The sequence below is a fragment of the Erythrolamprus reginae genome, chromosome 4 (genome assembly GCF_031021105.1).
Source record: "Erythrolamprus reginae isolate rEryReg1 chromosome 4, rEryReg1.hap1, whole genome shotgun sequence".
NCBI classification, from domain to species: Eukaryota; Metazoa; Chordata; class Lepidosauria; order Squamata; family Dipsadidae; genus Erythrolamprus; species Erythrolamprus reginae.
In genome coordinates, this window is record NC_091953.1 from 1,063,443 (window position 1) to 1,090,439 (window position 26,997).

Here is a 26,997-nt window from a genome sequence, read left to right on the forward strand (position 1 = left end):
TGAAAGAAGGATTTGCCCATCTGAAATCTGTTTCTCCTTCACTTGAATCTGAACTCATAGGAGCGTCCTGGGGATCGTCTCCCTCTTCTCCCTCTGCCTGTAAATCAGGCCCTGCCAATCATTCATAAACAACACTGCCTGAATCAGAATCTGCAAAATCCTCAAACTGAACAGGAGGATACACAACAGTGTCTAGTGGTTAAGGCAGCAGGCTAGAAACCAGGAGGCTGGGAATTCTAGTCCCGCCTCAAGTGTGCAAGCTGGCTGGGTGACACTGGGCTGATCACCAGCAGACGGGGAGTTCTGGGTCCTGCCTGGGTGATTTGGGGCCTGTCTTTCTCTCTCTCTCAGCCCAGCACACCGGGCAGGGTTGTTGCTGCAGGGAACGGAGGAAGAGTTGTGGGAGATATTTGCCATGTTGAATTTAAAAAAATAAAAAAATAAAATAAAAATAAGATAAATAAAATAATAATAAAATAAAATAAAAAATAAGATAAAATAAAAGTAATAAAATAAAAATGAAATCAGGTGAAAGGAAAGGAAGCGAGGACCATCCCCACCAGGCCCAGGGGGAGCGCCATCTCTTACTTATTGACGCTGGAAGAAGCGACCGTGTGCAACTTCAGGAAGGGCACCCCTCTTTTCGGCGGGGTGGTCTCTTCCGAGCTGGCGCTGGAGGTGCTGGAGGAGGCTGGCGCTGGGGGACAAAGGAGAGCAGGTGAGGCAAAGGGGGGCTCAGAAGATAATTCCATTTCTATGCAGTCCGTGGGGGTTTTTTGCACTTACTTTTCTTTTGGAGAAAGTTCTCCAGATCTTCACTGAGACAGTCTTCATTGTACAGCATGAAGTTCAGGAACTTCGCCATCTCCATCTGGGGATAAGAAAGGGGGGGGGGGGGAAGGGGGTGGCATAGTGGTTAGAGTAAAGCCCTGCAGCCTCCTTCAGCCAACTGCTAGCTGTAGTTCAGCAGTTCAAATCTCCCCACCGGCTCCAGGTGGACTCAGCCTTCCCTCCTTCCCAGGTGGGTCAAACGAGGACCCAGATAATTGGGGGCAAGAGGCTGACTTTGTAAACCGCTTAGAGAGGGCTGGAAAAGCACTGTGAAGCAGTATATAAGTCTAAGTGCTATTGCTATTATCATCATCCTCTGTAATATGTACGATCTATCGTCTGTCTGTCTGTCTGTCTGTCTGTCTGTCTGTCTGTCTGTCTGTCTGTCTGTCTCTATCTATCTATCTATCTATCTATCTATCTATCTATCTATCTATCTATCTATCTATCTATCTAATATTTCATCTATTTAGATAGACTCAGCCTTCCATCCTTCCGAGGTGGGTCAAATGAGGACCCAGATAGTTGGGGGCAAGAGGCTGAGTCTGTAAACCACTTAGAGGGCTGGAAAAGCACTAGGAAGCGGTATACAAGTCTAAATGCTATTGCTATTATTATCTTGTGAGCTGCCCTGGGTTTTCGGAGAAGGGCGGCATACAAATCTAATAAATAATAATAATAATCCTCTATGTAATATATATGATGTATCATCTGTCCATCCATCCATCCATCCAATCTATCATCCATCTAGGTTGACACAGCCTGGAAGGATGCACCGTGAAATGATATATAAGTCTAAGTGCTATTTATTTATTCATTCATTCATTCATTCATTCATTCTTTAGTAGACTGCAGTACTGCACTCTACCTGCTGCGCCACCTCGGCTCAATTAAATAGCTACTGCTATTTAAACAGTCATTAAATGAACCGTTGTAAGTTAAGGGTCTGCCCACATTGTTGACTTTCCCGGAGGCGACTCCAGGGGGCGCCTGCAGAGGCAAAAGGCAGCCTAGCAGCCCAGATGCCGATGGGCAGGCGAGCAGCGCCATTCCCCACGGGAGCCAGGAGGAGATGGCCCTCACCTGGAGGTCGTACTCGAGCGAGGTCCACTCCCGAGGAATCTTATCGCTCATGGAAGCGTAGTACAAGAGCAGCATCACCACCTGGGGAGAGGAGAGAAACCAAGAGTCACCTGCAGGAGGACGAGGCCCGTGGACAAGAGCAGAGCCAGCCCAGCTCCAGCAATGCGTTCTCAGAAGATCCATGAGTTCTGTTAGTACTATGCACATAACAGTTTGAGTGTGGAAATATATAAACAAGCTGACAATGAATGCTTGTATGTACTGAAGAACTATGGCTTTAAGTGTTGGAAGTGTTGGAGATGGCCACAAGAGGGAGCCAGAAGCCTGATCTTCTTTCTGTGTTTTTTTCTACTCATTTGTGCTGATTCATTGTGACTGCTGTAGTAAGAACTGTGTGTTTGATGCTGGTTTATGTATTTGTAAGCTGTACAAGCAAGACTTGTAGTATTGTTAATGTATGGAGAGGTATTGCACTGATTTGACTGTGTATGACTGGATTGTTTAGCTTGACTGCGATATTTGCTAAAGGAAATACTATTTTATACGCATTAATGGTTTGTATGGCTGAACCATTACTCAGATCTCCTGACTATCGGCTAGAATTCCACGCTTTCTTTGCGCATGAGTCTCCGTGATAACTCAAGGGTTCTGCGCACTTCTTAACAGCATCTTACCACCAACAATCCATTAATTAATGTTGTCTAAATGAGTCTGGGCAGCTCAGAAGAAATCAAAACAATAGGAAATAATTTTAAAACAAGTATACAAAACATGTAAAAACTGACCATACTCCATTCAAAACAAGACGTAAGACCATTGTCAGCCAGAGAATTCACTCTGCATCAGGAGCCCCTAAGCACTGCCCATCATGTCCAGACCCCTGGGCAGGGGGGCAGATCCAGTATCTAGGGACGCCACCTGGTCACCCAGTGGCATGGGGTGTGGTAGCATTAGCTTTCTGCAGCCAGGGCCCATAGGTCCATTTGCATCGGTGGTTAAGGCACCAGGCTAGAAAGCAGAAAACGGTGAGTTCTAATCCCGCCTTAGGCGTGGTAGATGGCTGGGTGACTTTGGGCCAATCCCTCAGCCCAGCCTACCCGACAGGGTTGTCGTTGTGGGTAAAATAAGAGGAGAAAAGTATGTTGGAGATGTTTGCTTCCTTATTTGTAAAAACAATAAAGGCAGGATTGTTAGTACTGTGTATATAAAACTAGTTGAGTTTTACCATATATAACTTAAGCCAGCAATGTATGGTTAAAAGAATTGGCAGACTACGGCTTTAAGAGCTGGTGTTGTAATCAGCTATAAGAGGAAGTCAGCAGTGTCTGGTATCTCTCTGATTGTATCCTGGTTTGTCTATAGGACTATTCCATTGTAAGGACTCCTGTGTGTAGTAAGAACTACGTGTTCTAATGCTGGTCTGGATATGTATTGAGTAAGACTTGAATTGTATATGTATTGAGAATATTGACTGCTGTATTTGTGAATGACGAGGACTTTTACGGACTACGATATTTGCCTAATGTAAATAATATTTATACAGTTAATATTATGTGGTCTGGTTATTTGAAATACTACTCATATCTCTGGGATATTAGCTGAATATCCCCCATCTCTACGTTTTTCCTCTGTGCAGGAGTAGCACAGTTTACTCCTTGACCCCTAACAAGGATAGAAACAAATAGTTCCTGAGCATCTTCCCATAACTGAGAACTGAGCAATTACCCTGGGCCTCTTCCCCCTTCAACCTGTCCTGGCCAAACCCAGGCCGGGCCCCAAACACAAAAAGGCACCAATACCCAGGGTCTGGCCCTACCTTGGCTAACTCCAGTTCTTCTGCTGCCAAGAGCTTCTCCTCAGACACCAGGTTGCGCGGGGAGGCTTTGTACTTGCAGATTTCTGGAAGGAGACAGGTGGGCAAAGCATAAGTGAACCCTGAAAAAACAATGGCGGACAACCTGCCTTCCATGGAGGATCCCCGTAGACTGCACGAGTCAAAAAGGGGGCTGTGAAAATATTGACTGACCCCTCGCATCCTGGACATAAACTGCTTCAACTCTGACCCTCAAAACAATGCTATAGAACACTGCACACCAAGACAACTAGACACAAGGATAGTTTTCCCCCGAATGCCATCACTCTGCTAAACAAATAATTCCCTCAACACTGTCAAACTGTTTACTAAGTCTGCACTACTATTACTACTAGTTTTTTCTCATCGTTCCTACCACCCATTTCCTCCCACTTGATGACTGTATGATTGTAACTTGCTGCTTGTATCCTTAAGATTTATATTAATATTGTTTCCTCATTGCTTATTTGACCTCTATGACAATCGTTAAGTGTTGTACCACATGATTCTTGACAAAGTTCTCTTTTTCTTTTATGTACGCTGAGAGCATCTGCACCAAAGACAAATCCCTTGTGTGTCCAACCACACTTGGCCAATAAAGAATTCCATTCTATTCTCTATTCTATTCTCTATTCTATCTTCCATTCCATTCTATGAAAGAGTCATAGATCCTTGGAACAAACTTCCAGCAGACGTGGTCGGTAAATCCACAGGAACTGAATTGAAACCTGCCTGGGATAAACATAGATCCATCCTAAGATAAAATACAGGAAATAGTATAAGGGCAGACTGGATGGACCAGGAGGTCTTTTTCTGCTGTCAATCTTCTAGGTTTCTATCTTTCTGTTCTGACTATTCTATTCTGAATGCCACCCCAACAGGGACCCCCCCTCAGGTCCTGACCCCACAGCCTTCCCCCCCCCCCCTCCATCATTCGGACTCGGCCCAAACACGACTTCTAAGCTGGCCCACGGGTTGATTTGAAGAAACAGTGGCTGGTCTTTGAACCCCGTTTCCGTTTCAGCAGCGTGTGGCTGTCCTGCAGATGAAGTCGACTTACAACCGTTCCGTTTAGGGACAGTCTGAAGTTACAGGAGCCACTGAGGAAAGTGCCCTGCCCTGTTTGCCACACTTACATTCAGAGTTTGGGGCTGGGAGGGAAGATGGGAGTGGAAGGGCCAGGCCAGTTCCATGGGGCTCACGGTCTCTGCGGACCAAGCCTCAAAGTTTCTTTTGTGCATTGTGTGTGTGTGTTGGTGTGGCTGCCAGGACAAAGCTTCCCCCCCCCTCGCACCTGGGCTCCCTCCGACTGATGGAAGCACTTACTCTGGAGGAAGCCGACCACTTGGGTCACCCGCTCGGCCACACTCTGCTGGGAAGCAGCCGGCCATTCTTCGGTGCCATGTCTGTGAAGGGAGGAAAGAGAGAGAAAGAGAGGGAGAGAGAGGGAGGAATAAATGAATAAATTCATCTGGACCAATGGTCCTCAACCTTGGCCACTTTAAGCTACGGGACCCTCTTCTGCTGCGTACCTCCAAGCAAGCAATTAGGGCCCACAGGGTCAGCCTTCTCAGGGTCCTGTTGGCTAGACAGTGTCGGTTGGCAGGGCCATGTGGGAGGGCCTTCTTTGTGATGGCCCCAGCTCTCTGGAAAAAGCTGTCCCCTGAGGTTCATACTACTCCCACCCTCCTGGCCTTCCAGAAGGCTGTGAAACTTAGTGTTGCCAGCAGGTCTGGGGCTGGTGTGCTAGACCATCTAGCCCCAGCTCAGAGGAGACGAATGATGTACTTTTTAGGGGTTTTTAATTGTTTTTATATTGTTTTAAATTGTACGCCATCCAGGAGGAGTTGGGAGGCTTATAAATCAAATCAAATCAAATCAATCAATAAATAGATTAATTTTTTTAAAAACTCCCAGAAGCGCCATCTGCTGACCAGGGGATTCTGGGAGTTGTCCACATGTCTTAAAGCTGCCAAGGTTGAGAAACTCTGCCCTGGGCCACATGCAACGTTGATGTCTGTTTATTTTTTCCTAAACGGCTATTTTTTCATTTTATTTTATTATCAAGTGTGGGGATGGAGAAACAGCCGTCCAGGAACAGCCGAATGGGTCAGCAGCACCCAAAGTGAACAAGAGTGCTACAGGAGCCTTCCCAAAAACCGTTTTGGCTGGTGGGAGGGGATGGTTCCGCGCAAGGGTCACACTTCCACAAGGGCATCTCTGCGCTTGCGCAACTACACACTTGCCCACTGTGGTTGTTACCTACAAAGCCCTCCATGGCTCAGGGCCAGGCTACCTACGGGACCGTCTCTTGCCACACACCTCCCAGGGACCAATAAGGGCCCACAGAGTTGGCCTCCTCTGGGCCCCATCGACTAAGCAATGCAGGTTGGTAGTGGCACCTCTACTTAAAAACATTTTTCTAGATAAAAACTAGGTGTTCAAGATTTTTTTTGCCTCTTCTTAAGATCCATTTTCTACTTAAGAACCTGAGCCCGGAAAAAATTTCCCAGGAAATTTGAGAGCGGCACAAAGGCCCGGCCAGTTTCCCGCCATTCCCCCTTTAATACTGGCCTTCTTGGACTTTTCTGGGCTGCCAGAGGAGCCTTTTGGTGGTGCTTAAGGAGGCTTTGGCAGTCCAGAGCGAACGGAGCATTTTCCTTTCTCTGGGCGCTTGGAGAGGGAATAAACCTCTGCCAGGGCCCACAGAAAAGAAACGCTCCCTTCGCTCTGGGCAACGACTGTCCTCTTCCTCCTCCTCCTCCTCCTCCTCCCACCCAAATTCCGAGCTTTTATTTCTTTCCTAATGGGTTTGCACACATTATTTGCTTTTACATGGATTCCTATGGGAAAAATGGCTTCTACTTACAAGCATTTCTACTTAAGAACCTGGTCAGGGAACGAATTAAGTTCATAAGTACAGGCACCACTGTATTTGTAATTTTATATTGTTGTAAGTCGCCCTGAGTCCTTCGGGATTGGGCGGCACAGAAGTCGAATTAAATAAATAAATAAATATCCCCAGGGCCTGGTTCCAAACAAGCTGCAGCCCGGCCGTGGCGCATGGCCTAGCGGTCCTGTGCTAAAGCCTGTGGGGAGAACGCCGGGATGTGTCTTACATTTTGCCGATGATCTTGAGGAAGAGGCTGCAATCCTGGAGCTGAGACAACGAAGTGACGGCATCGCCCAGCTTCAGGCTGTTCACCTGCGGAGAAGGAGGGCCGGGTCAGAGGTTGGCAGGCCAGCCTGGTGCCAGGCAAGGGGGAGAGGACCCAGGCGGTCATTCTCCCGGGCGTCACTCTGAAACACTGGTCGAGGAGGGAGCTGGTAGATTGCCATGATACAAGCTGGATGGAAAAAACTACCCTGGAGCAACATGTGTGAAGGGGAATCCTCTTTGGGGAGCAATGAATTCTGCCCCACATCCAGAAACAATATGAAGCCTTTCCCCCCCCCCCCCCAACTGCTTCAATGCTTTCAAACGTTAACACATTTTTAACTACAGTATTAGTACTAGGTATGTAACTATTTGGGTTTGGCAATACAGTATATAAGCAAGCTAACAATGCATGCTTGTATGTATTGAAAAACTATGGCTTTAAGAGGTAGTGTTGGGGATTGCCACAAGAGGGAGCCAGAAGCCTGATTCTCTGTGTTTTTTTCTGCTCATTTGGGCTAATTCATTGTGACTGCTGTAATAAGAACTGTGTGTTCGATGATAGTTTATGTATTTGTAAGCTGTACAAGCAAGGCTTGTAGTATTGTTAATGTATGGAGAGTTATTGACTGATTTGACTGAATATGACTGGACTGTTTAACTTCAGTATAAAATACTATTTTATACGCTTTGATGTATCTGGTTTTTCTGACTCATATCTCCTGACTACCTGCTGGATATCTGCTAGAATCCCATGTTTCCTGTGAGCATATGCATCCTTGATAACTCAGGGGTCGCTCTGCACACTCCTTAACATAAACGCTCCCAGTTTAGCGAAAGAAGGCATTTATTTCTATTTCTAGTACATGGTTGACATATCTGATGATCCACATCCTATTTCCCCACGCTAAACATGGCCCAATAATAAAGCCTAAAACCATAAACATGAAGAGCCACCAATTGAGGCGGAGGTAAAAGCATCCTGCATCTCATAACGATTGAAGGGTGGACTTCAACTCCCAGAATCCTGGACAAGGAATCAAAGTCCACCAGCTTGTAAAGTTGCAATGAGTTCCCCTGCTCCAAAGCAACATTCCAAAGGGTTCTTGACCATAGAAGAGGGCTACTTTACCCAAGCCAGGAGCACCGAGGCTCTGGTGTTGTGGAGTGACATCTTTGCGTCTTCTAAAGGTCACATTCAAATCTGTAGAAGAAAAAGAACGAAGGCCACCATTAACTGTTAGGTTCGGATAAAGAAGGTTTACACCCACTTAAGGAAGAAGGAGACACTGAGATGATTAAATGAACTTTTTTTTTAATCCAAAGAAGAGAATTTGGAAATGGCTTCTGGATTTTGGGCTTGCAATGGAAAAAACACATGAAACATTGATTGTTCTTACTGATTAGACAGGTTTGTTGCTATAGAAATGATGTGTGTGGGTGTGTAAAGACACCACAGAAACACACAGTTGTTTAAAAGTAAAAAATGGAAGTTATAATGTTGTTTACCTTCTACTATGCTAAGGAGAGTTGGAAAAAGATAACACAGAATCCTACAATTCTTGGGACAGAGGGTAGGACTGGTTAAATAAATTAAAAATATCTGGAACTTTAATACCGTACAAGAAATGAATAAAAACAAATAGTAATCTTATAAATCCTTTAACTATGACTATTCAAAAATGTAGACAAATTTTGTTAAACTCATTTATCAACTTAACGACTTACTGAAATGAACCAATTTACAGTCAATAGAAACAATACAACCCAGAAAAAGTAAATTATGAAATGTACGTTAGAAGAAAGTTTGAAAACGAAATAGAACAAGTATAAACAGGCTGTAAGGAATAAGGACCAGCCGGACAGCTGGCATATATGTTAACTGTTAGATGCTTAAGTTCTGATAGAAATGTAGTGTGTGTGTGTGTGTGTGTGTGTGTGTGTGTGTGTGTGTGTATATATATAAATGGCAAAGGTTGCAGGTTCAAGTCCCAGTGGGTATGGCTAGCTGATGACGCCAAAATAAGGCCGAAATAGATCTATCCTAGTCTCCCTTAATTTTCAAATTCAGCAAAAAAAACATGTGACATATATATATATGTGTGTATGTGTGTGTGTGTGTCACGTGTTTTTTTTTGCTGTATTTGAAAATTAAGGGAGACTAGGATAGATCTATTTTGGCCTTGTTTTGGCCTCATCAGCTAGCCATACCCACTGGGACTTGAACCTGCAACCTTTGCCTTGTAAGGCAGAGAATTATCCTCTAGGCTACAGTATCCAATCCCTTCAGCTCTGCACCAGGGGTTACATATTTTTGTGTCGAATCACTATATATATATACAGTGTATGTATGTATGTATGTATGTATGTATGTATGTATGTATGTATGTATGTAAGTCTGTGCCTTTTTCTGTTTACTCCATTTTTTCTTTATTCCCCCCCCTCCCCTTGGTTTTCTATTGTACTTTATTAAATTACTCTTTGTATTTTATACTTAGATATACTAATACAAAACTATTATAGGGAAAACCCCCAATGGGAGTCAAGGGCTGCCTGTAGGTGGAATTCTGGGCTAGCATAAATCAAAGGAGGCAGCTGACTCTCTCAAGACAGGCCCAGCAGGTTCCCCCGCATAGCAGTCCCTTCCATCAGGAGGGGGATAATGGAAGGTTCCCCACAGCAATTTAGCCTCAGTCACCAACACACACACACAGAGAGTTTTCCAACTGAGGATGTTGCACTTAAGCCTCTCGTCTTCACCTGGTTGGATAACCATCTCCCTGAGGTAGTGTAGGGTTTCCTGCCTGCAAGGTCATCTAGTCCAACCCCCTGCCTAGGCAGGAAACCCTACACTACCTCAGAGAGATGGTTATCCAACATCTTCTTTAAAATGTCCACTGTTGGAGCATCCACAACATCTGGAGGCAAGCTGTTCCACAGGTTAATTGTTCTCTCTATCAGGAAATGTCTTCTTGGTTGCTTCTCTGCTTGTTTAGTTTCCACCCGTTGCTTCTTGTTCTACCCTCAGGTGCTTTGGAGAATAGCTGGACTCCCTCTTCTTTGGGGCCACCCCTGAGATATTGGAAGGCTGCTATCCTGTCTCCCCTGGCCCTTCTTTTAATCAAACTAGCCGTGCCCAGTTCCTGCAACCGTTCTTCGTATGTTTTAGCCTCCATTTATCCCCTGATCCCCTTTGTTGCTCTTCTCTGCCCTCTTTCTAGAGTCTCAGCGTCCTTTTTGCATCGTGGTGACCAAAACTGGGCGTAGTGCTCCAGGTGTGGCCTTACTGAGGCTTACTAAGGCCTCTGACCCAGCTACACCCACTTCCAATGACTCAAGACTATACAGGTAAATGTTTAGTGGCCAACATGACTTTTAAAAAAGTGACTTATGACAATTTTAGCAATTATGACCATGGCAGCATCAACATTTGGATGGCCTCTACTGATGACAGTTGCAGAGTTCCAGGGGTCACGTGATCCCTTCTGACCAGCAAAGCCAATGGGGGAAGCCAGGTTCACTTAGCAACAGCGTGATTAAGAACATAAGAACCTAAGAGAAGCCACGCTGAATCAGGCCAAAGCCCATCAGGTCCAGCATTCTGTGTCCCACAGTGGCCCCCGAGTTGTCCGTGGGGATCTTGAGCAGAAAGAGAAGGCCAGACCCTCCCTTTCCCCGGACGCCCAACAAATGGGACCCAAGGGAACCCTGCCTGCCTCAACCAACACAGAGGCGGCACTTGGACATCCGTTTCAATCACCACCATGGATACACTTGGCCTCCATGAATCTGTCTCATCCTGCCTTGAAGCTCTCCAGGCTGACGGTGTCACGACCTCTTCCGGAAGTGAATTCCATCAACCAAGGGCCCTCTGGGGAAAGAAATATCTCCTTTGATTTGTCCTCACTTTCTCACCTGTGAGCTTTGGGGAGTGTCCCCTCATCCTAGTATTATGGGATAGAGAAAAGAATTTTTCCCTATCCACCTTTTCTATCCCCTGCATGATTTTATACCCTTCGATCGAGCCCCTCCTTCAACGCCTCCGTCTTTCAAGGCTGAAGAGACCAAGGCCTTGCAACCTGGCTTCCTAAGGGAGGGGCTCTGTTTCCTGGATCATTCTCGTTGCCCTTTTATGCGCCTTTTCCACTTCCATTCTATCCTTCTTGAGGTGACCAGGACTGGACACAGGACTCCAAGTGGGGTCTCGCCATCGATTTGTACAGAGGCAATACAATACTTGCTATTTTCGATTCCCTTCCTAATCCTGCCATGAACTTATCAACTGCAGTGATTCGCTTAACAACTGTGGCAAGGCGGGTTGTAAAATTGGGCAAAATGCATTTAATAATTCTCTCGCTTGGAAAGAGAAATTTGGGGCTAAATTCTGAGCCCTCCGGGAGTTGGGCAGCATTTTTAGATATTTTTAAATATTAGATTTGTTGTACGTTGTTTTTATCATTGCTGTGAGCCGCCCCGAGTCTACGGAGAGGGGCGGCATACAAATCTAATAAATAATAATAATAATAATAATAATAATAATAATAATAATAATAATAAATGAAATAAATAAATGAAATAAATCATGGTTGAAGAGGTGAGGACTACCTGTAGAAGCTCTCATGTTTCTTTGGGATTTTATTCTTTTTTCCCTGTGTGAAATTTCAAGAGGCAGAAATGAACCACAATTGCACACACACACACACAACCTCTATTCCGTGGGGCTTGTTGTGCAACCCCTTTTGCTCTCGGAGAAAGAAAGTGCTGCGAACCCGCCAGGAAGCGTTAAAAGAGAAACACCGACCCAAATCATTGGGGCTCCTATTTTGCGTGAAAGCCTTTGCCAATAAATACGGTGCCCCCCCCCCCCAGATTTCTTTCCAAGCCACAAAGTCCCATCAGACCCGAAGCAGCCGTTCCGTTGTGAAGGGACGCCCCAACTTCGCACAATTCCTATGCAACACAGCGGGCTCTGCAATTAGAGGCCGGGAAAGGGGGGGACACAGACTTGCTAGCGCTACAGAACAATGTGTGTGTACACACACACACACACACACCCGCAGGCCCAGCGAGAACTGCTTGGAAACACCCACCAGATTGGAAAGACACGTTTTTTTCATTAATAGCTGCAGCATTTAAGGGCCAATACTTGCTCTTCGCCAACTGAGATTTTTAAAGAGATTGTTAAGCAGTTCCAGCCACAAACTTCATAATTCCAAAGTTGGGGGGTGGGGAGTGGGAGAAAGGGGGGGAGGTACTAAGTATTAGTACCACTCGGTAAAGTCTAAGGTGTAAAGGCTTAGTATTCCAGGTGTGGAATCCTGCACCCAGCTTCGGTCACCACAAAAAAAGATGTTGAGACTTTTGGAAAAAATGCAGAGAAACGCAACTAAGATTATTTATTTTAAATGTTGTTAATTTCAGTTGCTTTTAATTTTTATTTATTTTTAAAATAGTCTTTATTAAATATTTGCATATAAGACAAACACGTTACGAAATGTAAAAGACATACATCTGTAAAACTTAAATTATGCACAAATCCATATCAAAGCAAGAGTAAAAAGATTAACACAGACCTCAACTGTCCTGCTGAGGATTATTTCAAACAGCCTCCTTGTAACGTCATATTACTATCCTAAATTCTTATATACTTTGCTTCAACTATGTAGTTAATAAATGGTTTGAGCTTTTAACTTTTTAACTTAATAAAGCCTGGTTTCAACAACGATGATTTGTCTGTTCTTTTCTAATCTGTTGACGCTGGGATTTGTAAGATTAATTTATCTGATTATCCGTTCATCTTCGAATTGTGTGGATAAATAATCTGCTTTATAGTTTTAAATATTTTTTTTTGCTTCAACCGTTCATACTACCTGTTCCATGCTTTATAGAATCCTGTCTCGTCTGTGTCCTGAAGCTCTAAAGTCATCTTATTTATTTCTGCTGAACCTTACTGATAAAATTTAAAATAAATAAATAAAACTAAGAGGATCAAATGCCTGGAGGCTAAAATAGAGGAAGAAGAACAGCTGCAGGATTTGGGTTTGGCTCAAAATCTACAGAAAATAAGAACTGGGGATGAGGGGGGAGTGGGACCTGAGAGCAGCATTTTCATATTTGAGGGGCCACCCCAAAGAAGACGGGGCTCAAAGTATTCTCGAAAGCACCAGAAGGCAAAGCAAGAAGCAACAGGAGAGAAGCAACCTGCAAGCAGAAACTTCCTAACAGCAAGGACAATTAAGCAGTGGAACTACTTGCCACCAGAGGTTGTGGGGGCTCCAATACTGGAGGTTTTCAAGCAGAGATTAAGAACATAAGAGAACCGAAGAAGGGCCCTGCTGAATGGGGCCAAAGCCCCTCGAGTCCAGCATTCTGTGGCCCACAGTGGCCCCCCAATTGTCCCTGGGGATCTTGAGCAGAAAGAGAAGGCCACACCCTCCCTTTCCCTGGACCCCCAACAAATGGGACCCAGGGGGGGGAGAGAGAGAGAGATAGTGAGATAGAGGAGAGAGAGAGAGAGAATATGAGAGAGAGATGATAGACAGAGGAGATAGATAGATAAGAACGTAAGGACCTAAGAAGAAGAGCCCTGCTGAATGGGGCCAAAGCCCATCGAGTCCAGCATTCTGTGGCCCACAGTGGCTCCCCAATTGTCCATAGGGACCTTGAGCAGAAAGAGAAGGCCAGACCCTCCCTTTCCCTGGACCCCCAACAAATGGGAACCAAGGGGACCCTGCCTGCCTCCACCCACCCACATAGAGGCGGTTTGGAGAGCCCCCTGTCTGAAACAGGATCGGGTCTTCTGCTCATGCAGGGGGTTGGACTAGAGCAGGGATGGTGAACGTACGGCACACGTGCCACAGGGGCTACTCGGAACCCTACCGGAGGGCACGCGAAATGTTGCCCTCTGTCAGCTTTCGGCCTTGGGAAAGGCCGTTTCGCCCTCCAGACGCGTCAGGGGAGCTTCCCTGAAGCCCCAGAAACAAAAAAAATCCCCAACGGACAAATCAGAAGTTTGGAAAACCCACTTGCGCTTTGCCGTTGTGCAGTTTTGGGCCCTCCGGAGGGTTCCAGGGAAGCTTCCTGAAGCCCCAGGGTGCAAAAACCAGGCTGTAAAAACCTGTGGACTTCAATTCCCAGAACTGAATTCTGGGAGTCCAAGTCCACTCATTTGAAAATGGCTGGTGTGGAAGCACAGGAGTTACCCAACAACCATTAATTTGAAAGGGGGGGGGAAGAGCTATAGTAAATTTAATCCCAAATGAGGAGGAATTTGTGCCGCTCGCCAACGTTTTCCCTTTGATCCGGCCCAGAGTCCTGGATGGCTTCCACCACCGCTCTCTCTCTCTCTCATTTAAAAATAACCCATTAAAAATCAAAATGCTAATCCTTGCGTTCAGCTAAAGCTCCTTTTATCTTTTCTGCAAAAGCAGAGGCAGTCTGAACTCCTACCTGGAGGACGCCCAGGCCTCAGTTTCCCCGAGGTGCCACCAACCGGTTTGAGGAGGAGCTGCCAAACGCATCATCACGCAAGGCGGCACTTGTACATGCGGGGTGAACCTCGTGGGCTTTTGTTTTGGCTGCTGTTGTTTATGATGACATGCAAATCCTATTCACAGGACAGGCAGGTGAGGTGCCACTCACCCCCTGGAGGCTCACGCACCCTACAAGCCACGACTGAAGGCAGCTTTAATTATTTTAAAGCTGGTGTAATTTTACACCGTCTCATGCGGAAAGCTTCTCCGTGCGGGGCCCAGCCCCTGGACTCTGACCTCCATTAGCGTTGGCCACCCTCCCAAGGTTCCTAAGAGCCAGCTGCTCCTTGGCAAAGCCTCGCCCAGCACTCTCCCCCAGAAGGGTCGCCTGGGCCCTTTGCGGCATATGGACTCAATCATAAATCGATGGTCCGAGAAACCAATGCCATCCCAGAGGTGGAAAATGAAAAGGTCGGAAGGTCCATGCAGAATAGCCCTAGCCACAGCACTTAGACTCATCTACCGCCTCCTGGTGCCTTTCCAGCTCTCTCCAAGCGGTTGGCAGAGACTCAGCCTATTTGCCCCCAACAATCTGGGTCCTCATTTGACCCCCCTCGGAAGGACGGAAGGCTGAGTCAACCTGGAGCTGGTGGGGAGATTCGAACTGCCAAACTGCTGACAGCCAGGAAGTAGCAGAAGTATCTTGTAGTACTGCACTCTAATCACTGCACCACCGAAGCTAGGAAGGAAGAAGGAAGGAAGGAAGGAAAGAAAGAAGGATAAGAAAGGCAATAGCATTTAGACTTATATACTGCTTCACAGTGATTTACAGCTCTCTCTAAGCGGTTTACAGAGAGTAAGCATATATAGACCCCTCATTTTACCCACCTTGGAAGGATGGATGGCTGAGGAACTGAAGAAAAAACAGTGGCTGCCAACCTGCCTTCCATTGAGGACCTGTAGACTGCACGAGTCAAAAAGAGGGCTGTGGAAACTTTGACTGACCCCTCGGATCCTGGACACAAACTGTTTCAACTCCCATCCTCAAAACATCACTACAGAGCACTGCACACCAAGACAACTAGACACAGGGAGTTTTTTCCCGAATGCCATCACTCTGCTAAACGAATAATTCCCTCAACACTGTCAAACAATTTACTAAGTCTGCACAACTATTACTACTAGTTTTTTCTCATCATTCCTATCACCCATTTCTTCCCACTTAGGACTGTATGACTGTAACTTGTTGCTTGTATCCTTAAGATTTTTATTAATATTGATTGTTTCTTCATTGCTTATTTGACCCCTATGACCATCATTAAGTGTTGGACCTCCTGATTCTTGACATATCACACTTGGCCAATAAATAATTCTATTCTATTCTATTCATATTCTATTCTAGATAGATAATAAATAGCAATAGCAATTAGGCTTATATACCACTTGATTGATTGATTGATTGATTGATTGATTGGATTTGTATGCCGCCCCTCTCCGTAGACTCAGGGCGGCATACTTTTACAGCCCTGTCTAAGCAGTTTAGAGTCATCCTCTTGCCCCCCAACAATCGGGGTCCTCATTTGACCCACCTCGGAAGGACAGAAGGCTGAGTCAACCCGGAGCCGGTGGTGAGATTCGACCCGCAGTAGCAGCTTGCAGTGCTGCACTCTAACCACTGTGCCGCCACTGAGGCTCACCGAGAATCCCCACATTACACTAACCCAGCAATAATGAGGGCATCTCCTTTCAGGACAGGTTATAATCCCACGCACCCATCAGTCAGTGGCTCTACCGCTCCCGGTTTGCAAAGAAAAACCGTCAGATCAGCTCCAGCCCTGCCTACGCACTGCAGCCGCTCAGCCGTTACGTAACGGAGGCTGCAATAAAGGCCCCGCGGATCCCGCTCGCTGTGGAAAGCCTGCAGTGGCGGCGGCAGCTGCTGCTTCAAGAGGCGACGATGGCATAAATATTTTGCTGATGAAGGGGCAGAGGAGGCCGAGCCAGCCGAGGGGTGGAGGGCTGGAGTGGCTGCTTCCCTGGTTCTTCTGGGTCAGTGGTTGATGCCAGGAAAGGAGAAATGAGGGGTCCTTCCTTGGGGGTCTCCTGCAGACGTCTTGTGACTTAAACTAAGAATCATCATTCAAAGCTAGTCGTCACCACTAGCCCTGATGCTGTTTAGCTCCTTTGGGTCACAAAGCGCCTCCAAGGAAACCCACCCAGCTCAGGACCCTTTATTATTAGAGGATTTCCCTAATAATGAGGGGGGGGAGATTCATTCTCCCAGCACTGCAGGCTATTTCAAGCTAACTGCCAGCTTGTAATTCAGCAGTTCAAATCTCCCCACCAACTCAAGGTTGACTCCTCCTTCCATCCTTCCCAGGTGGGTCAAATGAGGACCCAGATTGTTGGGGGCAAGAGGCTGATTCTGTCAACCGCTTAGAGAGGGCTGGGAAAGCACTATGAAGCGGTACATAAGTCTAAATGCTATTGCTATTGCCCTTCCTTCCTTCCTTCCTTCCCTCCCTCCCTCCCAGGTGGGTCAAATGAGGACCCAGATTGTTGGGGGCAATATGCTCAATCTCTGTAAACAGCTGGAAAAAAGCACTGAAGCGGTATATAAGTCAATGCTATTGCTATTTGTTCCCAGGCTAGGTAAGACCTTCAGTGGACTTGAAGCTCCTAAGCTCCTCATCTGAAGATCTAACCCAGCCTCCATAACAAATCGTTCGGAAACCCAGCCCCACTTTCATCCTCCACTGGAGCCACAGGTCTCGTATTTGCCCCTATTGTAAACCCACTAACATTAACCAAGAGGCAGCAGGTGTTTCATGGCTTCAGTGTCTTGTGTGAACACAGCCAACCTGTGCACCATATTCCACTCTTGGGCCTGGGGTTTCTTGTTCCATTTTTTCCAGAAAGAGAAATTGTCAGTGCAGCACAATGTTCAGGAATTGTACACCCAGCTATATTTGCAATCTGGACAGAAAGGAGGGGGTCAGAAGGCCAGACAAGGAACAAAGAAGCTGACCGAGGAGAGATTCAACCTGGAAATAAGGAGGAACTTTCTGATAGTGAGAGCGATCAGCCAGTGGAACAGATGTTGCCTTAAGAGGTTGTGAGAGCTCCAACACTTGAGACTTTCAAGGGGAGATTGGACAGACACTTGTCTGAAATGGTGGAGGGACTCCTGCTTGAATAGGGGGCTGGACTAGATGACCTACAAGGTCCCTTCCAACTCTTAACAATCTGTAATCTGTACCATGAACTCTGCTAACTGAGCAAATCCAGAAATTCTAGTTCAACGGATTCCCTGGTCAAAGGCTGTGCCTGGGACTATTGCTTCCTACCTTTTATTTACTGAGCTCATCCACTACAGCAATTAAAATGAATTCCCAACGGCCCAATTAAAACCAAAAGTTAAGGGGGAAAAAACCCATTACGCAACCCCAGGCAGCAACTGAAATCAGCTTTAAGTCTCAAGATGCTACGCGGACACTCTGTCTTCAAAACTTCCTTCTTTTGGCAATGTAAGCAGGCTGCTCTAGGCATTCTTCTCGCTGCTCCTTTGGGGTCACAGCCCCCCAACCAGGGGGAATGAGCCCAGGATACATACAAGCCTGGGCTGTCCTTGAGTTACAACCACAACCGAGTCCCACATTTGCTGCTAAGATGTTCATTAAGTGAACAGTGCTGCAATTTCATGACCTTTCCTGCCACAGCGGTTACAAGTGAATTGCGGTACTTTTTAAGTTTGTTTGTTTGTTCATTTATTTATTTATTGGATTTGTATGCCGCCCCTCTCTGTGGACTCGTTGTAACCTATGCCGCCCCTCTTTGAGTCTGTGGAGAGGGGCAGCATACAAATCCAATTAATAATAATAATAATAATAATAATAACAACAACAACAACAAGTGAATCTGATTTCCCCATTGATTCTGCTTGACAGAAGGTCACAAAAGGAGGACATGTGACCCCAGAACACTACAACCCTCATAAATGTACCTCATTTGCCAACTTGTTAAGTTTGATCATGTGTCCATGGGGATGACAATACAGTGGTACCTCGAGATACGAGTTTAATTCGTTCCGGACCTGGGCTCTTAAGTCGAGCAGCTCTTATCTCGAACGACTTTTCCCCATAGGAATTAATGTAAATAATTTTAATTGGTTCCAGCCCTCAAAAAACTCACAAAGTTAGTCTAAATTATGCAGAAAGACATGTTTTTAATGAAGAAATGTACATGTACATATAAATGAATAATGAAGTTTCTTTCACTTAACTTGTAAACTTTCTTAAACTTTTAAATTTACATATGTTCAACTTCTCTGCCACCCAATCCTGTAGGACAGAGGTCCCCAACCCTTTTTGCACCAGGGACCGGCTTTAAGCGATCAAGAGAGGAATGGGTGAATGAATGGACGGAGGGTGGGAAGGAAGGAAGGAAAGAGGGAAGGGACAGGAACAGAGGAAGGAAGCAAGGAAACTTATGAAAGGGGAGAGTAAGAGAGGAATGAGTGAAGGGAGGGAGGGAGGGAAGAAGGTGGGAAGGAGAAAGAAAAGAAGAAATAGAGGAAGGGAAGGTAAAAGAGAGAAAGAAAAAGAGCAAGAAAGAAAGAAAGAAAGAAAGAAAGAAAGGGGGAAGGGACAGGAACAGAGGAAGGAAGCAAGGAAACTTATGAAAGGGGAGAGTAAGAGAGGAATGAGTGAAGGGAGGGAGGGAGGGAAGAAGGTGGGAAGGAGAAAGAAAAGAAGAAATAGAGGAAGGGAAGGTAAAAGAGAGAAAGAAAAAGAGCAAGAAAGAAAGCTGCAAGCACCCCCCCGAGCCCCCCAGGCCGGCTGCAACCTTTTAAAACACGCGCGTCGCTTCGCAGCTGTCTCCTGAAGCCGAACGCGGAAGTTAGCGTTTGGCTTCAGGAGACAGCTCCTTGGCGCTTGTATCTCGAATTTGGGCTTGTAAGTAGAACAAAAATATCTCTCCCCTCCCAGCTCTTATCTCGAGTTGCTCTTAAGTAGAGCAGCTCTTATGTCGGGGTTCCACTGTAATAACAACAACACCAACAACCTCAGCATACCATTTATTGATACCGCTGTGCCGGGAGATGCCAGCGTTGTAGAAAGAAGTGGAAAACATCATAAAATATCGCGACCTGGCCACTGAAAGTACACGGCCATGGATGAAACATGTAACAGTGACACCCAGGGGCATCGGGGCACTGTGTCCGAGAATTTCACAAAATAGATGAACAAATTGCAGCTCCCTGCAAATAAGACCAGTGGAAATGCAAAAGACTGCACTACTTGGAACAGCATCCATTTTAAGAAAGTACCTACTTCGTCCGATACCTAGGGCGCTGGCAGCAACCCGTATTAGCCCCAGTCAGTGGTATTTGTGATACCTTAGAAACATAGAAACATGAAAGACTGACAGCAGAAAAAGACATCATGATCCATCTCGTCTGCCCTTATACTATTTTCTGTATTTTATCTTAGGATGGATCTATGTTTATCCCAGGCAGGTTTAAATTCAGTTCCTGTGGATTTATCAACCACGTCTGCTGGAAGTTTGTTCCAAGGATCTACTACTTTTTCAGTCAAATAATATTTTCTCCTGTTGCTTTTGATCTACCAACTAACTTCAGATTGTGTCCCCTTTTTAAATGTTCGGTTGGCCAAGTATCATATTTATTATTATTATTATTATTATTATTATTATTATTATTAATCATTATTATTGTTTTGTTGTGTTATTGTTGTTATTGTTATTATTATGTTACTTATTAATTTATTAAGTTATTTATTATGAATAAATTATTATTATCATCATCATCATCATCATTGCACAGACAAACTACAAACAGAGGCGCAACTACATGGCCCAGATGCTGCATTGGAACTTCCACCTACCAGTGGTAAAGAACTGGTGGGATCATAAACCTGAGAAAGTAGTTGTAAACAAACCTGCCAAAATACTTTCAAATTCAAACCGACAAGGTTTGGGAACACAATTATTATTATTATTTATTATTATTTATTAGATTTGTATGCCGCCCCTCTCCGTAGACTCACAACAATAATAAAACAATATATAACAAATCTAATAATTAAAAGTCACTAAAAACCCCTTATTAAAAAAGCAAAACACACACACAAACATACCATGCATAAACTGTATAGACCCGGGGGAGATGTCTCAATTCCTCCATGCCTGACGGCAGAGGTGGCTTTTAAGGAGTTTACGAAAGGCGAGGAGGGTGGGGGCAGTTCTAATCTCCGGGGGGAGCTGGTTCCAGAGGGTTGGGGCCACCACAGAGAAGGCCCTTCCCCTGGGTCCCACCAAACGACATTGTTTAGTCGATGGGACCCGGAGAAGGCCAACTCTGTGGGACCTAACCTAATACACCGGACTTTCACAATTGTGGAAAAGAAAAAAAGTGTGGCTCGTTGATGTCGCCATACCAGGTGACAGTTGAATTGATGAAAAACAACAAGAAAAACTTAAGCCGATATCAGAATCTTAAAATCGAACAATGACTCTGGCAAAAACCAGTACAGGTGGTCCCAGTAATAATCAGCACATTGGGTGCTATGCCAAAAGACCTCAGCCAGCATTTGAAAACAACAAACATTGACAAAATCACGGTCTGTCAGTTGCAAAAGACCACCTGGATCTGTGCACTTCATATGAAATTACATCACACAGTTCTAGACGCTGGTGATATTGTCATACAAAATCCAGCATATCAATTTCGTTTGCTGTGTATTACTGTTTTGGGGAAATAATAATAATAATAATAATAATAATAATAATAATAATAATAATAATAATAATAATAATACAAGCATAGACACAATGCTGTGGCACAGATGATCCACTGGAAAGAACTGGTGGGATTGAAAATGAGCAAGCCAAACTACTGTGGGACTTCCAACTTCAGACTGACCGAATTTTGGAACGTAACACACCAGACATTCTGATTGTGGAGAAAAAGAAAGTATGGATCATCGACATCGCAATCCCAAGAGACAGCAGAATTGAGGAGAAGCAACTAGAGAAATTGGCAAAATAAGAAGATCTAAGCCAATGAAAGTGGTCCCAGTGGTGCTTGGCACGCTGGGCGCAGGGCCAAAGGATCTCATCAGACATTTAAAAGCCATCGGAATCGACAAAATCTCCACCTGTCAATTGCAAAAGGCTGCTTTACTGGGATCGGCACATATAATTTGCTGCTATGTCACGCAGTCCTAGGTGCCTGGGAAGCGCCCGACTGGTGATGAAATACGAAATCCAGCAGAGTGATCTCGTTTGCTGTGTTGTACTGACATAATAATAATAATAATAATAATAATAATAATAATAATAATAATAATAATAATAATAATGTTTTGCTTTGATTTTGAAGCCCAGTCTCCCAACTGAAATGTCCCAATGAAATGTTTTGAACCGTAAACTGCATGTATGGGGAACAAAACTAAAAACCAATGGAGGTGTTGCTTTGGTTTTTTAAAATCCGGAGGTATTTTACATAGTTGACAAATGAAAACAATAAAAAAACCTAAAAGCAAACTTTGCTCCTGTTTCTCCATCACAGGAATAGCAACTTTCCAAATAAAAGAAGTGAAAAGAAGTGAAAATTCTCAGGATGGAAGCAATTTTCCCCCTCTGCCTCCTTCTCTGAGTTTAGAGACATGCTAGTATTCTGCACTGGAGGCCTGATAAAGAAAGGGAGCAGGAAGAGAGATTCCTAGGCTCTTAGCGAAAAAAGAACAGAAAGAAAGAAACAAGAAGACTTTTTAATGTCTCAAACCAACCCTTCACTCCCATTATTTGTTCATTTTGTCCTTGGGAAGTAACGTTACTTTTAAGGGTGGTTATTTCAAGCAGAAAGAAAGTTAGAATGGACTTGTGAGTCAAACAAAACACATACAAGCAGTCCTCAAGCCGGCACACAAGCCGTTGCCCTAACTCAGCTCCAGCGTGCATTTTCATGCTGGCCAGTTAATTTTGGGCTCACGCGGAGGCTCTGGGAGGGCATTTTGGCCTTGCAGAGGGCCTCCGGGGGAAGAGGGGAGGGGATTTTTGCCCTCTCCAGGGAAGCCTCTAGAGCAGTGATGGTGAATCCTTTTTTTCCTGGGGTGCCGGAAGAGCGTGCAATAGAGATAGTGTGCATTCGCATGTGCCCACATCCATCATTCAATGCCTGGGGAGGGCGAAAACAGCTTCCCCCGCCACCCGGAGGCCAGAAACGGCCTGTTTCCCAATTTCCGGTGGGCCCAGGAGGCTCGTGTTTTGTCCTCTCCAGGCTCCAAAGGCTTCCCTGGACTCCAGGGGTGGGTCAAAACGGCCACCCCCATCCCCCTGGAGGCTCCCTGGAAGCCAAAACCGCCCACCCAGAGCCTCTGTGGGAGCCAAAAATCAGCTGGCCGGCACACCCATGCACATTGGAGCTGAGCTAGGGCAATGGCTTGTGTGCCAGCAGATATGGATCCAGGTGCCACCTGTAGCCCCCATGCCATAGGTTTGCCCTCACTGCTCTAGAGCCTGTGGAGGGTGAAAGACAGGTATAGTGGGCCCATCAGAAGTTGGGAAACAGGCCATTTCTAGCCTCCATATGGGGCTCCATGGGGAGGAGAAGGCTGTTTTCACCCTCCCCAGGCATTGAATTATGGGTTTGGGCACTCACGCATGCATGATAGCGCTCACGCATGCACTTTTGGCACCCATGGGAAAAAAGGTTCACCCTCACTGATCTGTGGCCTTCCTTCCGGTTGTTTCCTTGTCCATAGCCTGCCTCCATTTCCATGGCTAATGAAGTCATTAAGGGAGTTTTGCCCTACTTTACGATCTTTCTTGCCATGGCTGTTAAGTGAATCCCCCCATTGACTTTGGCCAGAGGGTCGCGAAAGGGGCCACCTGAACCCAGGACACTGCAACTGTCGTAAGTACATGCCAGTTGCCAAGCCTCTGGATTCTGATCCCGTGACCAGAGAGATGTTGCAATGGTCGTAGCAGGCGGGGGTACCTAGCGGTGTGGCTGCGTGTGCAGCTCTGAGTGACCGGTGGGCGTGCACACACGGCGGAGCGAGATTTGGCTTCTGCGAATGTGCGCAAAGCAAATCTTGTGAGAAGGCGTAGGGAGGTATGAGATTTCGGTGGGGGGTTGTTGTTTTTTGCTTCTGCGCAGATGTGGAAGCAAAAAAATTTGCTGAAAATCCCTGAAATCCCACACACCCACACACACGTCCTTTCATGAGACTTTGGTTCCTGTTCATGCGCAGAAACTAAATCTCGCTCCGAAACGCATGTCCGCACGCCGGTCAGTCATAGCTGCACACACACAGCTCCATTTTTGCTGCCGGACCCAAGACTGGTTGCAAGTGGGGAAAACGGTCCAAGTCCCTTTTTTTCCAGTGCTGTCGTAACTTCGAACAGTCACTAAACAAATGGTTAGAAACATGGAAGATTGACGGCAGAAAAAGACCTCCTGGTCCATCTCGTCTGCCCTTAGACTATTTCCTGTATTTCATCTTAGGGTGGATGGATGTTTATCCCAGGCAGGTTTAAATTCAGTCACTGTGGATTTACCAGCCACGTCTGCTGGAAGTTTGTTCAAAGCATCTACGACTCTTTCAGTCAAATCATATTTTCTCACGTGGCTTCTGATCTTTCCCCCAACTGACCTCAGATTGTGGCCCCTTGTTCTTGTGTTCCACTTCCCTCCTGAACCTTATTTAACCCTTTCACATCTTTAAATGCTTCGATCATGTTCCCTTCTGTCCTCCAGACTATACAGAAGGAGTCCATGAAGTCCTTCCTGATCAGTTTGATGCTTAAGGCCTTCCACCAATTTTGTATATAAGTTCAATAAATAAATAAAATAAAATAAAATAACCCAGCCGAAGGAATATGAAAATCTCCATTCATTTACTTCCTTTGACAGCTATTCCCATTGTAATTATATCTACTGTTGCTCCAGAGAAGAAAATGCAGCTCTAAAGAGTGAAGTCTGGAATTTTAAACATTAAGGGTTAACCCCCCACTGAGCCCTGCGGCACTGAAGGCATTTTCAATCTTTTTTTTTTGTAGAAAAATGTATATTTAAGTAATCATAGCTTGAAGACCAAGTGCAGTTCACAGTGGAAAATTTCAAAGGAAGGGATGGCTATCTAGTTATTATCAGTCTGTCCAGCAATAGTATGTGAATGGTTAAGAGCGTGCGCACACACAACAATAACAGTGGTGGTTTCTGCAGATTTGGAACAAAATTCACACGCTTAGCAAACCGTCCAAATATGAAAATACAAGCAGGCCAAATCTTAAGAAGTCCAAACTGTTTTTAAATCTGAAGAACCTAGTTTTGGGAGCAGGACGACTTACAACTCAGAGAGGGCTGCAGAGCACTATAAAATGGTATACGTGCTATTTATAATGGACTCAGCCTTCTCTTACAGGTGTTACATTTATTACCCTGTATTTACTTACTCTACATGACCCCCCCCCCCAAATACTTCTGAGGTCCATGAAACGGGGTCCTGGTTTGTTGGGGGCAACATGCAAATAACACTTCCATGTTACAAACCACTCAGAGAGAGGCCGTATATGATGGGGAAGTCTATAAAGAACCCGGGTGGTGCAGTGGTTAGAGTAAAGCCCTGCAGGCTACTTTCAGCAAGTTGCTAGCTGTAGTTCAGCAGTTCAAATGTCCACACTGGCTCGAGGTTGACTCAGCCTTCCGTCCTTCCCAGATGGGACAAGTGAGGACCCAGATTGTTGGGGGCCAAGATGCTGAGTCTGTAACCTGCTTAGAGAGAGCTGGAAAAGCACTAGGAAGCGGTACATAAGGCTAAGTGCGATTGCTATGTATCTATCTCTATCATCTATTTATCATCATCTCTGTCTGTCTGTCTGTCATCTATCTCTCCTATCTCTCTATCTCTCTATCTAAAACGTTCTATTGCTAACATGTTGTAAGCCGCCCTGAATCTAAGGAGAAGGGCGGCATAAAACTCGAATAAATAAATAAGTAAATAAATCTATCTATCATCTCTCTGGGGTGGCACAGTGGTTAGAGTGCAGCGCTGCAGGCTCCCTCAGGCAACTGCTAGCTGTAGTTCAGCAGTTCAAATCTCACCATCGGCTGAAGGTTCATTCAACCTTCCGTCCTTCAAGGTGGGTCAAATGAGGACCCAGAGTGTTGGGGGCAAGAGCCTGGCTGTCAACCGCTTAGAGAGGGCTGTAAAAAGCACTAGGAAGGGGGTAGGTAAGTCTAAATGCTATAAATGCTAAATGCTCTTGCTGTAATCAACCAACCAATCAAAACAGAACTGGAAGGTGCAGGGGAGATCTTGTAGTCCAACCTGCTGCTCGAGCAGGACACCCTACAGCAGGGTTTCCCAGCCTTGGCAACTTGAAGATATTGGGACTTCAACTCTGGAGTCAAGGTTGCCAAGGTTGGGAAACCCTGCCCTTCAGCACTTGGGAGAAGTGGCTGTCGGGTCTCTTCTTAAAAGACCTGCAGGGATGATGAAGAAGAAGAACCAGACGAAGAAGGGCTCCCACCCAGGGACACCTCTGCAACCCCAGCCAACCCCCACAGCTGCCTATCTGGGTCCCTGCAAAGGCCTCGAGGGAGTGCAACCAAGAGGCTCCCACATCTGAAGTAGCACCAGCAAAGCCTCCCTGCAGAGGCTGGAAATTCACCGTGCATTCATTCGCAAAATAAAACATTAAAATAAATAAATTTAAAAAGAGCGTTATTACTATTTGCGGGGGGAGGGGAAAGGCGCGCAAACGGCGCCAGGTGCAAACGGGAAAAGCAAAGCGCGCAATTGGCAAAGGCGGCGGAGGGGGGGGGATTCCTTCTGAGCTTTCCCGGGACCAAGCGGGCCTCCGGGGCTTCCCGTGCAGCGGGGCCGAACCCGCGGGAACAAAGCCGGGCCTAGTGCGGGCAGCGGGCGCCGCGGGGTGGCCTAGGCGCGGGCGCCTGGCGGGGAGTGCTGCGGGCCGGGGGAGCCCGGAGGAGCCGAGCGTCTGCGGGGGAGGCTTACCGGGGGCCGAGACGCGCTCCGGGGCGTCAGGCGGGCGGCGGGCAGGGAGGCTGCTCCGGGCTGGGCGGGAGGCGCCGCGCCGCGCTCCGCCTCCCGGGCCGGGCCGGGCCTGCAGCCAGGCGGACGTCAGGCCTTTCCGAGGCGCCCCGTAGACGCCGCCGCCGGCCTCGCCCCGCCGAGCGCAGCCCGGATGGAGGGAGGAGGAGGAGAGGGTAGGAGGCCGCCTCCGCCCGCTCAGCTCCTCGGGCAGGCCTGGGCCTACTCCGAGCTGGGCCGCGTTCAGGCCTGTGGACTCCAACTCCCAGAATTCCCGCGCGCTGCTCTGCGCCCGCTCGGCTGGCTGGGCGGTGCTGGGAGTTGGAGTCCGCTGGGGGGGGGGAGAAGGCTGCTTTTAAGGAGGGTTTTAATCCCGATCCGTTTTTTAATGTTTGCTTTTGCTTCTATGGGGTTAATTTCTCATTCGGCCTGGATGTTGGTTGAGTTATATGTTATTATGGTTTCCTCTCAGGCTGCAGCCCCGCCAGGCAAACGTTCCTTCCTCAGACACAACATGGA

At 46.3% G+C, this 26,997-nt stretch overlaps 1 protein-coding gene across 15 annotated transcripts in view; it reads right to left on the minus strand.

Annotated features, from left to right (window-relative positions):
• Nucleotides 1-26,997, minus strand: part of NUMA1 (nuclear mitotic apparatus protein 1) — a 62,555-nt gene that overhangs the window by 28,673 nt on the left and 6,885 nt on the right. For 14 of the 15 annotated variants that reach the window (XM_070749378.1, XM_070749383.1, XM_070749374.1 and 11 more), the window contains exons 2-8: nt 8,056-8,127; nt 6,886-6,971; nt 5,093-5,172; nt 3,731-3,813; nt 1,915-1,995; nt 787-871; nt 589-697 (exon numbers count right to left, since the gene is read on the minus strand). In XM_070749378.1, coding sequence (XP_070605479.1) covers nt 589-697; nt 787-871; nt 1,915-1,995; nt 3,731-3,813; nt 5,093-5,172; nt 6,886-6,971; nt 8,056-8,097 — 566 coding nt within the window. In that variant the 5' untranslated portion in view covers nt 8,098-8,127. Of the gene's footprint in view, nt 1-588; nt 698-786; nt 872-1,914; nt 1,996-3,730; nt 3,814-5,092; nt 5,173-6,885; nt 6,972-8,055; nt 8,128-26,442; nt 26,536-26,997 lie in introns of those variants that run through there. The other variant, XM_070749373.1, reaches the window with a different exon arrangement.